Source organism: Phocoena phocoena, chromosome X (assembly GCF_963924675.1).
Source record: "Phocoena phocoena chromosome X, mPhoPho1.1, whole genome shotgun sequence".
NCBI classification, from domain to species: Eukaryota; Metazoa; Chordata; class Mammalia; order Artiodactyla; family Phocoenidae; genus Phocoena; species Phocoena phocoena.
In genome coordinates, this window is record NC_089240.1 from 25,781,232 (window position 1) to 25,794,585 (window position 13,354).

A 13,354-nucleotide genomic window follows, 5' to 3' on the forward strand; every position below is an offset into this window, starting at 1 on the left:
GCCCCTATGTTGCCTGCCGGAGCAGAAAGTTTTCTTAGCTAAGAAAGCAACTGCTGTAACAGGGTGACCCAACTTACATTTATAGCCTGGCCACCCCCATGGAATCTGATCATGCATAGTTCCAGTTAAAAGGAGGTGCTGGTGTTTGGACAAACACAGCTATTGAGAATGGACCAAGACAATGCAGTTACACATAATTCTCAGGTCCCTTTGAGTAAATGAGGTAACCATAATGGTTAGGGGTAGGAGAAGGTAAATTACTCCTCTACCACCTTGATTCCACAAAATAGTGAAAGAAAATTTGGACAAATTCTGCTGCATATACATTTATTAATAAACAATCATTTAACCTATCCTATAAACTTGAAGAAGTCCCAACTCTGTGTCATGTGAGTGGGTGTGTGTGTGTCTGTGTGTGAGTTCCCAAAAAACCTTGCAAAAAACCTTGCCCCTGAGGCAAATGTGACAATGCCAGTGGCAAGATTAGGCTAACCATCTAAAGACACCTAAGGATATTCTTCATTAACTGGGTAGTGATACAGAAAAATGTCATGCTATTAAATGAAAAGCAGAAAACAAAAAGATTTGTATACTGTGATCATCAGCTTTGCACATCCCTATGTCTCCATGTAGATAAGAACTGAAGGATAATATTTAAACATGAAAACAGCATTGTAGGGTGTTATGATTCGAGATGTTTATACTTACATTTTTTCAAAACTTTCTCTAATATTTACCATCTTTTCTATTACATGTAACTTTTTACATTCTTTCTGAAATAAATTTGAACTTATGAAAAAAATATTCTTCATCAGGACACAGGACCATTTGGAATCAAGCCTGGAACAGTTTCCCTAAGGAGGCAGGCCACTGACCCCACTAGATACTTGAGGGGTGGGATGTGTCTCTAAATGATGTCATGTTATCCATATGTCTTTTTTTAATTGAAGAATAGTTGATTTACAATGTTGTGTTCATTTCAGGTATAGCGCAAAGTGATTCAGTTATAAATAAAATTCTTTTTCAGATTCTTTTCCCTTATAGGTTATTACAAAATATTGAGTATAGTTCCCTGTGCTACATAGTAAATCCGTGTTGTTTATTTATTTTATACATAGTAGTGTGTATATGTAAATCCCAAACTCCTAATTTATTCCTCCCCCCCTTTACTCTTTGGTAACCATAAGTTTGTTTTCTGTGTCTGTGGCTCTATTTCTGTTTTGTAATTAAGTTCATTTGTATCATTTTTTTTAGATTCCACATATAAGCGGTATCATGATATTTGTCTTTTACTGTCTTACTTCATTTGGTATGCTAATCTCTAGGTCCTTCCATGTTGCTGCAAATGGCATTATTTCGTTCTTTTTATGGCTGAGTAATATTCCACTGTGTGTGTGTGTGTGTGTGTGTGTGTGTGTGTGCGCGCGCGCGCGCCACATCTTCCTTATCCATTCCTCTGTCAATGGACATTTAGGTTTCTTCCATGTCTTGGCTATTGTAAATAGTGCTGCAGTGGACATTGGGGTGCATGTATCTTTTTGAATTAGAGTTTTCTCTGGATATATGCCCAGGAATGGGATTGCTGGATTATATGGCAACTCTATTTTTAGTTTTTTAAAGAAGCTCCATAGTGTTCTCTATATAGCTGTACTACATTCCCACCAACAGTGTAGGAGGGTTCCTTTTTCTCCACACCCTCTCTAGCATTTATTATTTGTAGAATTTTTAATGATGGCCATTCTGACAGATGGGAGGTGGTACCTCGTAGTTTTGGTTTGCATTTCTCTAATAATTAGTGATGTTGAGCACTTTTTCATGTGCCTTTTGGCCACCTGCATGTCGTCTTTGAAGAAATGTCTATTTACATCTTCTGCCCATTTTTTGATTGGGTTGTTTTTTTGATTATGAGCTGTTTGTATATTTTGGAAATTAATCCCTTGTCGGCTACATCATTTGCAAATATTTTCTCCCATTCTGTAGGTTGTCTTTTCGTTTTATTTATGATTTCCTTTGCATATGTCTTGAGTAGCACTGATTTCAACATGGAGGGTCCATTTCGAAGATCTACTATACTTAGTAAAAAACCACTAATTTTAGCAATGAAACTTTATTTCTAACATCCATTGTGCTAATTAATGAAGCATCTACTTTTGATCAGAAATAAAGATAGTTGAAGTGTTTGTAGTGGCTCTAGAGTGTTGCCTTGTTCTAATTAAATGCTAGCTGACCATCCTCATAAAGGCAACCTACTGTCTCTAGAGCTGAACATACACTAACATAATATCGTACCATCTTTGCTGGAATAATTACAAAAAAAATACAGTTATCACAACAACCAGAATCCTTTGCCCCTCCATACCTCTGACTGGGGTTTCCCTTCCACTTTTGTTTAAATGCTTGTATACAGGTAGTCCTTTCTTCCTTCCTTCCTTTCTTCCTTCTTTCCTGTCTCTTCTCCCTCCCTTCTCTTTCTCTGTCTCATATACAATTCATATATCCCCCTAACTTACAAAGATTCCCCTCTTAATCCCAAGGTCTAGTTATTTTCTCCTTCATCTTTACTAAAATGGTACTTCAGGCACATCATTTTTGCAGCCCTTTTCACTTTGAGTAACGAGCACTTACTAGTGAATACTTACAACTTGTAGAGCATTATGAATTCAAGATTCCTTATCACATTTATTTATTTATGGGAGCAGAAGGACCTCTTTTTTGAGTTCCTATGGATTCAAATAGTCCAGAAAAGTACCAAGTAGTAAAACATGTAAACTAGAACAATATTGTTAAATTTTCAAAGTGTAAAACTCAATCAACTTTATTTTCGAGTATAATTGTCAGATGCCACCATGGCTGAATTGACATGAAAAGTGGAATTTATTAATACAATGACATTCAATAATCACAAAAGCAAAATATTAATATATGCTTAATGTTTTGTTTTGTTTTGTTTTGTTTGCGGTACGCGGGCCTCTCACTGCTGCGGCCTCTCCCGCTGCGGAGCACAGGCTCCGGACGCGCAGGCCCAGTGGCCACGGCTCACGGGCCCAGCCGCTCTGCGGCACGTGGGATCCTCCCGGACCGGGGCACGAACCCACGTCCCCTGCACCGGCAGGCGGACTCTCAACCACTGCGCCACCAGGGAAGGCAATGCTTAATGTTTTTTATTCAAAGATCTATCATCTATTTCTGCAGAGTTTTTAATTGAAAAATTATTAGTTGGAAATATAAAAAAGCATATGAAGGCAAATCTGAAATACAAGAAAGAAATGACTTAATTTTTTTAAAACTCTTATTTATTCAAATTATGTCAATGCTAGTTTTTAATGATCGCATAATTCTGTGCTAATACACTACATGCAAACATAGAAAATCGCCTTTTAAAATGAAATATACAGTTCATCATTGGGCCCTACCCGGGTCTCCTTTTGGTAATCCATTTGCTGAATAATGGCCTCTGTCACTAGTCAATTTCACATATGTGACTTATAAATATTTGAAAGTAAATTTAAAAAAAGAAGTGGCCACCTGCCAATAACGTCTGACAACCATTCAATAGGCGTTTAAAGGTTAAAAACTCCCAAAGACCTGAATGTCAATCCCAAGCCGTTTATATTGTCAGTAAATCTCTTTCCTAGCCCACATCCAATATAGCCACCACCTTCATCTTGATAAGGGAGTCTTCAGTCTACATTTTCTTAAAAGCTCTATTGTTCTAAAAAATCCATGGATCCTTTGGCTTCTCAATCCTTTTAAAGAGAATTGACTAATATCCTCTCATATGTCAAAGAGGAAAATATTTATTTATCATTTTTCCAACCACTTTTTTTTAGTCCTGTTACACAGTTCTATATTTTCCTTCTCTCTTCAAGATTTCTTAATAATATTTTTAATTCATATTTTCATTTCTTAACTCTCCAGAGTCTAAACGTTTTCCCCCTCAAATATATCTTTTTATAAAACATAGTAGTTCATTCGGTAAATTGAAGGAGAAAATTCTACCGGACTAATTGTTTGACTTAAAGTAACAAAGCAACTAATTAATTGGTTAGGTTTGGTGTTTTTGGTTTGTTTGTTTTTCTTTCTCCCCCCAGCTTTATTCAGATATAATTGACATGTAACATTGTGTAAGTTTAAGGTATACAGTGTGATGATTTGATACACGTATATATTGTGAAATGATTGCCACAGTAATGTTACTTAACATATCCATCACCTCACATAATGATTTCTTTTTGTAGTGAGAACATTTAAGATCTATTCTCTGCAACTCTCAAGTATATAATACAGTATTGTTAACCATATTCACCAAGCTGTGTATTTATCCCTAGAAATTATTTTTCTTATAGCAGGAAGTTTATTTACTTTGACCAACATCTCCCCCTTTCCCCTGCCCCCAGCCCTTGACAACCACCATTCTACTCTGTTTCTATGAATTCAGCTTTTTCAGTTCCATATTGTAAGTGAGATCATGCAGTATTTGTCTTTCTCTGTCTGACTTGTTTCACTTAAGCGTAATGACCTCAAGGTCCATCTAAATAAAATGGAAGGTTTCCTTCATTTTTATGGCAGAATAATATTCTACTAAATAATATTCTACTGTGTGTGTATGTATTTATATATATATGTATATATATATGTATACACACACACACATATACACATTTTCTTTATCCATTCATCTGTTGATGGACACTTAGGTGGTTTCCATGTCTTGGCTATTGTGAATAATTCTGCAGTGAACCCCGGGGTACAGATATCTCTTTGAGAGAGTGGTTTCGTTTCCTTCGGATATATACCCAGAAGTGGGATTGCTGGATCATATGATACTTCTATTTTTAATTTTATGAGGAATCTCCATGCTGTTTTACATAGTGGCTGTAGCAACTTACATCCCCACCAACAGGGCAGAAGGGTTCCCTTTTCTCTACATCCTTGCCAACAGTTGTTACCTTGTCTTTTTGATAATAGCCATCCTAAGAAGTATGAGGTGAGGTCTCATTGTGGTTTTGATTTGCACTTCTTGATTAGTGATGTTGAACATCTTTTTATACACCTTTTGGCCATTGTATGTCCTACATGTCTTTTTGCTATTGAGTTGTATGAGTTCCTTATATATTTTAGATATTAACCCTCCCCTTATCTAATATATGGTGTGCAAATATTTTCTCCCATTCTGTAACTTGCCTTTTTATTGATTGATTGTTTCTTTTGCTGTGCAGAAGCTTTTTACTTTGATATAGTCACACTTGTTTCGTTTTGCTTTTGTTGCTTGTGCTTTTTGTGTCATAGCCAAAGAATTGTTGCCAAAACTATTGTTAAGGAGTTTTTCCTTATGTTTTCTCCTAGGAGTCTTATGGTTTCAGGTATTACATTTAAGTCTTTAATCCATTTCAGATTAAAATTTGTGAATGGTGTGAAATAGGGGCCCAACTTTATTCTTTTGCATGTGGATAGACAGTTTTCCCAACACCATTTATTAAAAAGATTATCCTTTCCACATTGAGTATTCTTGGCCCCCTTGTCAAATATCAACTGACCACATATATGTGGGTCTATTTCTGGGCTCTTGATTTTGTTCCATTGGTCTATGTGTCTGTTTTTATGTCAGCACCATACTGTTTTGATTACTATAGCTTTGCAGTATAGTCTGCAATCAGAACGTGTGATGCCTCCAGCTGGGCTCTTCTCTCTCAATATTGCTTTGGCTATTCAGGGTCTTTTTTGATTCCATATGAATTTTAGAGTTTTTTTATATTTCTGTTAAAATTGCCGTTGGAATTTTTTTTTTTTTTTTTTGCGGTACGCAGGCTTCTCACTGCTGTGGCCCCTCCTGCTGCGGGGCACAGGCTCCGGACATGCAGGCCCAGCGGCCATGGCTCACGGGCCCAGCCGCTCCGTGGCATGTGGGATCCTCCTGGACTGGGGCACAAACCCTGCATCGGCAGGCGGACTCCCAACCACTGCGTCACCAGGGAAGCCCGCCATTGGAATTTTGATAGGGATTATATTGAATCTATACATAGTTTCGGGTAGTATGGTCATTTTAACAATATTAACAATTCTGATTAATGAACATGGGATAGCTTTCCATTTGTTTCTTCTTCAGTTTCTTCATCAGTGTCTTATAGTTTTCAATGTACAGATCTTTCACCTCTTTGGCTAAATTTATTTTTCAGTATTTTATAATTTTTGATGATATTCTAAATGGAATTGATTTGCATATGTTGATCCATCCTTGCATCCCAGGAATAAATCCTGCTTTCGTTTTTGCCCATGCCACACAGCATGTGGAATCACAGTTCCCCAGCTAGGGATTGAACCCATGCCCCCTACAATGTAAGCATGGAGTCTTAACCACTGGACTGCCAGGGAAGTCCCATAAATCCCACTTGATCATGTTATATTATCTGTTTAATGTACAGTTGAATTTGGTTTGCTAGTATTTTGTTGTGATTTTTTTGTATCTGTATTCATTAGGGATACTGGCTTATAGTTTTCTTGTAGTGTCCTTATCTGGCTTTGGTATCGGGATAATGCTGGCCTCATAAAATGAGTTTGAGAGTGTTCCCTCCTCTTCAATTTTTCCTTGGAAAAGTTTGAGGATTGCAGTAATTCTTTAAATATTTAGTAGAATTCACCAGTCAAAGTAGTTGCTGGCTTGAGGATTTCTGTCTGATTCTTTTTTATGGTTTCTGTTTCTTTCATAAAATTCTCATTTTGTTCATGCATTGTTTTCTGATTTTGTTAAATTGTCTATCTGTGTTATTTTGTATTTCACTGATGTGCTTTAAGATGATGATTTTTAATTCTTTGCTGGACAAGTTGTAGATCTCCATTTCTTAGGGCTTGGTTACTGGCGCTTTATTAGTTTCCTTTGGTGATGTCATATTTGCCCGATTCTTTGTGATCCATGTATCCCTGCATTAGTGTCTCTGCATTTGAAGGAGCAAACATCTCTTCTAATCTTTACACATTGACTTTAGCAGGTAAAGTTCTTCTCCTGTCTGTTCCCCAGGCCAATGGGATTACCTCCAGAATCCTAAACATTCTGGGCTGGAGCTAGTTTTGAGTCTGTTGCTGGGTCTGCAGTGAAGTTCATGGTTGGCAGGCTTGTGAGCGGGAGCTCAGGTTCACATGGATCCTGTCTGGTCTCTGGGTGGAGAGGAATGCCTCTAGTACCTTGTTCAGTAGTATAGCACTTGGACAAGTGTTCACTTCAGGATCCACAATCGGGTCTTCACTCGGTGGACCTATTGCCAGGTGTGTGGATGGGTATGTCTCCCACCAGGTTTCTTGGAGGGCTTCTATCTGGTCATTGGATGGGTCCTTGGGTGGGCAGGACTGGCTCTGTACTGCAGCTGAGAGGATACATGCAAGGGATATCTTATTTGACCATCTTGCTGACTTCATTCCTATTTTTCTTTTTTTGTGGGAAATTACAGTCAGAATCGCTTGAAAATCATGAAAAGAGTAAACCAATGACTATATTAGAGCTTATGAATATTATTACAGAGGGTGTGTACATCAACTGCTTTCCATTTCTGTAGTCAAAGGATTATAGTTGAAGGTTTAAGTTACAGAAAATAAAATTTAGAGAATAAAGTTCAGAATAAGAAATATATTGCTGTACTCTCTTGTTATGACTAACTAGTTTTCAGCTGTTTATAAACTTAAGTTGAATTTAAAAGATCACAGTCCTACCTTTAAAAATCTTAGCATAATTTTTTTTCTGTGATTATAAAAAATCTCAATTTTTCAGTTTCTTGTACACATTAGGATTAGTCAATGTATGTTCTTACAGATATAAAAAAAAATCTAAGAGATATTTCCCAAGATTCAGATTCAGCTGGTAACTGGGAAAAAAGAAGAAACCTTAGAATCCATGTGATTTTGAATCAGAAAACATTGCTGAATTTAGCATGATATCTGGCCTGGTGTTTGCAGTCTGATAATTTTCAAGTCAGGAGTTTGCTTCTGTGGGTAAATAAATGCCTAGCCCAGTACTGCACTGACATAGACTCTGGGGAAAGAGAGGAATTAGATATCAATCGAGTGTCCCATTGATTTGAGGGAGGAAGCTGCTGCAGATGCTTGCAAGGGGCCTTATTACCAGAATAACCTACATGTGAGCGACTCCTTTTTATCTGGGAGATATTAGCTTAAATGTTATAAATTCACTCAGATGACATAAAGAGATAGAAAACTGACTGAGACCACAGCACCTCTTCCCAAGGTTCATTTAAGCTTAATACAGTTCCTGAATATATTAGTCTAGGTAAGAATTTATCCCCTTTTTGATGAAAGGGGATTTTCAGCTATTTTATTTAGAGCACATGCCCTGTAAGTATCAAGACCACTCATCATGGAGCTGGGGCTGCAGTGTGTAGGTTTTGTGGTACTTGGATCAATTACCTGGCAGCTGACTGCAGTTCTTTGATGCCTTTGAGACCTTTGGGTACCTATACCCTGTCCTAGAGCAGAATTTCTCAAAGTATTGTCCCTGGACCGGCAGCAGTATCACCTGATAGTTTGCTATAAATTCAAATTCTAAGGACCTATTCCAGATGCTCTGAATTGAAAACTCTGGAGGTGGGACCTAACAGTCTGTATTTTATCAAGTCCTCCAAATTGTCGCCGTTCATGCTTCAGCATGAAAACCACTTTTTCAGAGAAGTTTACAAGGACTCTGAGGTCTTCAACTGAGTCACAGTGAGAAAATACAGTTCAAGATTATTCCAAAGGAACTTTGCTGAACTTTGACCCTGTAGCTCCTAGTAATTACTTGAGGAGTCCAGGCAGCTTGGAGTGTGTATCACCAAAGACATCTCTCCTAGGAAATGACCCAAATCTTGAGAAAATCTCCACACTAGCCGTAAGGTATGTCATGTGATACCCAAATGAGAGGCCATTCATTCATTTCATCAACAGATATGTTTGAGCATCTACTAACCCTTAGTCACATATCTGAGTCAAGGATCTTGTGGTCAAAGAAAGAAGATAAAATGTGAGCGCAATAATATAATACACGGGAAAAGAGATCACCTTCAACTCAATGATATCAGGCTCAGATTCAGAGGAAACAACTGCAGAGTTAGCTGCTGTTTTTTTGACAACGGATAGCCATAAATATTTTTCAAGCTACCATAAACACAATCAGTGGTGAGGTTTGGAAAAATAAATTTTGTGATTCTATGCGGAATGGGCCAGAAGAATAAGGAAATGGAGAGGGAAGACCCACTAAAATATAATTATAACAGTTGAGAAGAGAGTAGGGCCTCACCTAGGATGGAAACAGAATCCAAAGGATTTTCACCAGTGAATGGCTGTGAGGTTATTGGTAATGAAAAGAGATAAGTGGAACATGCCTCTGAAGTTTGGAGACTAAAGATGTGAGATTGTTATGTTAATAAAGTTTAAGTGAAATAAAATGTGAAAACAAAGCTTGAGATGGGAAGCTTGTTTCGTTGTGAACATGTCAAATGTGAGGTACATGCTGAGCATCCAAATTAAGGGGTCCAGGTTACAGATTCATGAGAAAGAAGACGAGATTGGACATCTACATTAGAGAGACGTCTACACAGAAGTGGTTGTTGATGTCATAGGAGGAAAGGAGATTTTTAAGGGAAAACAGACTGAAAGACAAATGAAACAGGCCACAGAAAACATCTTGAGAAATGACAGTATTTATGGATTGGAAGAGAGATGTCCATTGAAGAGGCAGGGGAACCAGAAACAGTGTCATGTAAGCAGAAGTGATATCCAGCTGGAACTTACGAGTATTGGTGGACCATTGTTTACATCTCCTCTGAGTCATAAGTGCTCTGTTCTTTTTGTTGTTCATATTGATCTGGTTATCAAATATTTTTTAAGCCTACAGAAGGCAAAAAGCAAAGAATGAGAATCTAGTCATTATACATCTCAGGTCTGAGCAAACTTCAGCACTTTACAGTACTTTGTAAAAATCTGGAAGAGGAAAACCTCCCAGAAAGAAAGTAGTATATGCATGAAATCATTCTACAATCTGCAGTCTGGCTTAAAGAGTCCTCCCTTTGGCCCATGACCCCTGTACTACTCTTTGCAACACATTTATCCTCTGGAAATAGATTGTTGACTTGTCTACACCTTCTACTAAACTGGAAGCTACTGACCCATATTGCAAAGGGGAAGATTTTATCTCATAGATATGGCATGTGATTATCTAATATATTGACATTTTAATTAAATACTAACTGATATTATATTATAGCTTTATTATGTGCTATTTTCTATGATTTCTTACTCAACTGAAGTATTTACATCAACAAAATGGTACCACTGTAGACTGCTGGCGTGTGTGCGTAGACATGCTATAACAAACATAATTATTATTTTTTGTGAAAATTGAATTTTATTTTTACTATGTACAACTATATCCTGGTTGAAGAATAAAGAAAATACCAAATACCAAAATATGATAGGGATGATTACATTTTTTTTTTTACTTGAAATGTGCTTTAAAGAAATCTTCCATAGCTAAAGGTTCTTTTCCCCAGGGATCCTATAGTAGAATTGCTAGCTTCTTATATGCCTGTGTTAACTTTAGGTGAAGTAAACAGTTTTTCGAGTTTTCCATGACACGTTATAGGAGAGAGCTTTAGTGTCTTTGAAGTCAAAAGGAGTGTCCCAAAGCCATCCAGAGCAAGTCATGGATGCCCCTGTATCTTTGATGTTTTATACCCCAAAGATTTAAAATTTTCTATACCAAATGCCCAGTTCATTTTGTTCTGAAATTTGAGAGTGTTTCAATTCAACTTGATCTAATAATCAAATAATACAATGACAGTCATTGGGAAAGAAGCACAAAAGAGACCTAAGCATATTGATATTGATAGTCTCAGCATACTGATAGTATTTAGAATTGAGGTGAATTATGAATCCTGATATCACACTCTGAAAAGGAAATTGGAGAATGAGACTGTGCAGAAGATAAATGACTTCTTATTCTAAGAAACAACAAATGAGAATTTGGGGATGTTTACGTTAAGATAAAAATAATGCACGATAGTAGTCATCAAATATTTGAAGAGTTCTCATGTAAATATGGGGAAGAATGAGGAAAGAAATCAAACTTTAGAACTAAGTTTCATTCATTTATATTATAATTTTGGATTCTTATAGTCAAACTGATTAACATGATGAAAAATAATTTGGCAATAATTTACATGTAAGGTAAATGAAGATCAGGAAAACAATATGTTTTTCTATAATAATTCAGCATACTAAACTCAGGTCTAAAATCCAAGAACCAGCTCCCAAAGAAAAATTAATTATTCCAAATTTCATTTTATTTTTTCCCCAAAAGAAAATCAGCACAACACACACAACCTAAAAACCATTCCTCAAGCCAGTTTCAGTGTTCTTTCTTTGATTAGGTGAATGTACATTTATGTAGAATAAGAACGTACTATCCAAATATGTGGCTTTTATAAGCTGTCAAAATTCTGTATGATCTGTGCATCAAAGATGTTGAGCGTTACCATTTCATTGCTCTTCTCATTAATTTTTCTCTTACTGTCTTAATAACAACAAAAATAGTGACTCCTTTATACCCCAAAATTCATTCCACGATACTTGGCATTATTGTATTCTTAATGAAAATTAATAAAGACTTCTTTCTTTGGCATCCCAGAAGTGGGACACTTGGAGATATTTATGAAATGAGGTGAATGTTCTCATGTCCTACTGTTTTCTTTGTAGAGTAGTGACTTCAGCTTTACTCTGTAATGTTCTTGACAGATAATAAAGATTATGATGCATACTTATCATACACCAAAGTGGATCCTGACCAGTGGAATCAAGAGACTGGGGAAGAAGAACGCTTTGCTCTTGAAATCCTACCTGATATGCTTGAAAAGCATTATGGATATAAGTTGTTTATACCAGATAGAGATTTAATCCCAACTGGAAGTAAGTTAATGTTTTCATTTAAGAGTGTGCATATACTTGTGTCCGTCTGTGTAATCATCATTTTTAAACAGAATTTAAACTTTTAGTTCTTCTACATCTTTCAGTTTCTCAAGAAAGAAATGGCATTATGTGTTCAAATGAAAAATAAGTGTTGATACCCCTGAGGAAGCTACTTCTATTATTCTATAAAGTGTCTCATGTTATAAGCCTTGACATTTAAAGAAACCAAATGAGAGATTTGTACCTGGGAAAACATTTCTATCTTTGAGAGAAGAAAAGTCCCATACTCTGTTCAAAGTGATCATTGGCTATTTTCATCTTCTCAAGGGTTTACCTAGCAAAAAGAACCAGCAATTCTCATTTAATGTGTGAAAGAGAATTTACTGGGGCTTTCTGGACCCAATGTTCAATTTACTTATTCTGATAAACCCTCTTCTCTGTTGTAGCATATATTGAAGATGTGGCAAGGTGTGTAGATCAAAGCAAGCGGCTGATTATTGTCATGACCCCAAATTACGTAGTCAGAAGGGGCTGGAGCATCTTTGAGCTGGAGACCAGACTTCGAAACATGCTTGTGACTGGAGAAATTAAAGTGATACTAATTGAATGCAGTGAGCTACGAGGAGTTATGAACTACCAGGAGGTGGAGGCCCTCAAACACACCATCAAGCTCCTGACCGTTATTAAATGGCATGGACCAAAATGCAACAAGCTGAACTCTAAGTTCTGGAAACGTTTACAATATGAAATGCCTTTTAAGAGGATAGAACCCGTTACGCACGAGCAGGCTTTAGATGTTAGTGAGCAGGGGCCTTTCGGGGAGCTGCAGACTGTCTCAGCCATTTCCATGGCTGCGGCCACCTCCACAGCTCTAGCCACTGCCCATCCAGATCTCCGATCCACCTTTCACAACACTTACCATTCACAAATGCGTCAGAAACACTACTACCGAAGCTATGAATACGACGTACCTCCTACCGGCACCCTGCCTCTTACCTCCATGGGAAATCAGCATACCTATTGTAACATCCCTATGACACTCATCAACGGTCAGCGGCCACAGACAAAATCGAGCAGGGAGCAGAATCCAGACGAGGCCCACACAAACAGTGCCATCCTGCCGCTGTTGCCAAGGGAGACCAGTATATCCAGTGTGATATGGTGACAGAAAAGCAAGGGACACCCCGTCCCTGGGAGTCTGAGTGGAGTCTGCAGTCCAGTGCCTGGAACTAAATCCTCGACTGCTGCTGTTAAAAACATGCATTACAATCTCTAGAACACGAGGAAAAACAGGGTCTTGTACATATGTTTTTTGCAATTTCTTTGTAGCATCAGTGTCTTCCTGTTTTACCATGTCTCTTACCATTACATTTTTTGACTTTGTTTTATATGTCATTGGAATTTGTAA

The 13,354-nt window shown here is 37.3% G+C and overlaps 1 protein-coding gene across 1 annotated transcript in view; it reads left to right on the plus strand.

The window, feature by feature from the left end:
• The window catches only part of IL1RAPL1 (interleukin 1 receptor accessory protein like 1), a 723,124-nt gene extending 710,013 nt beyond the window's left edge, over positions 1–13,111 (plus strand). Inside the window, exons 12-13 of the mRNA XM_065900137.1 lie at positions 11,776–11,946; positions 12,393–13,111. Of these exons, the coding sequence (XP_065756209.1) occupies positions 11,776–11,946; positions 12,393–13,111 (890 nt within the window). The remainder of the gene's footprint in view (positions 1–11,775; positions 11,947–12,392) is intronic.
• Positions 13,112–13,354: the final 243 nt, after the last annotated feature.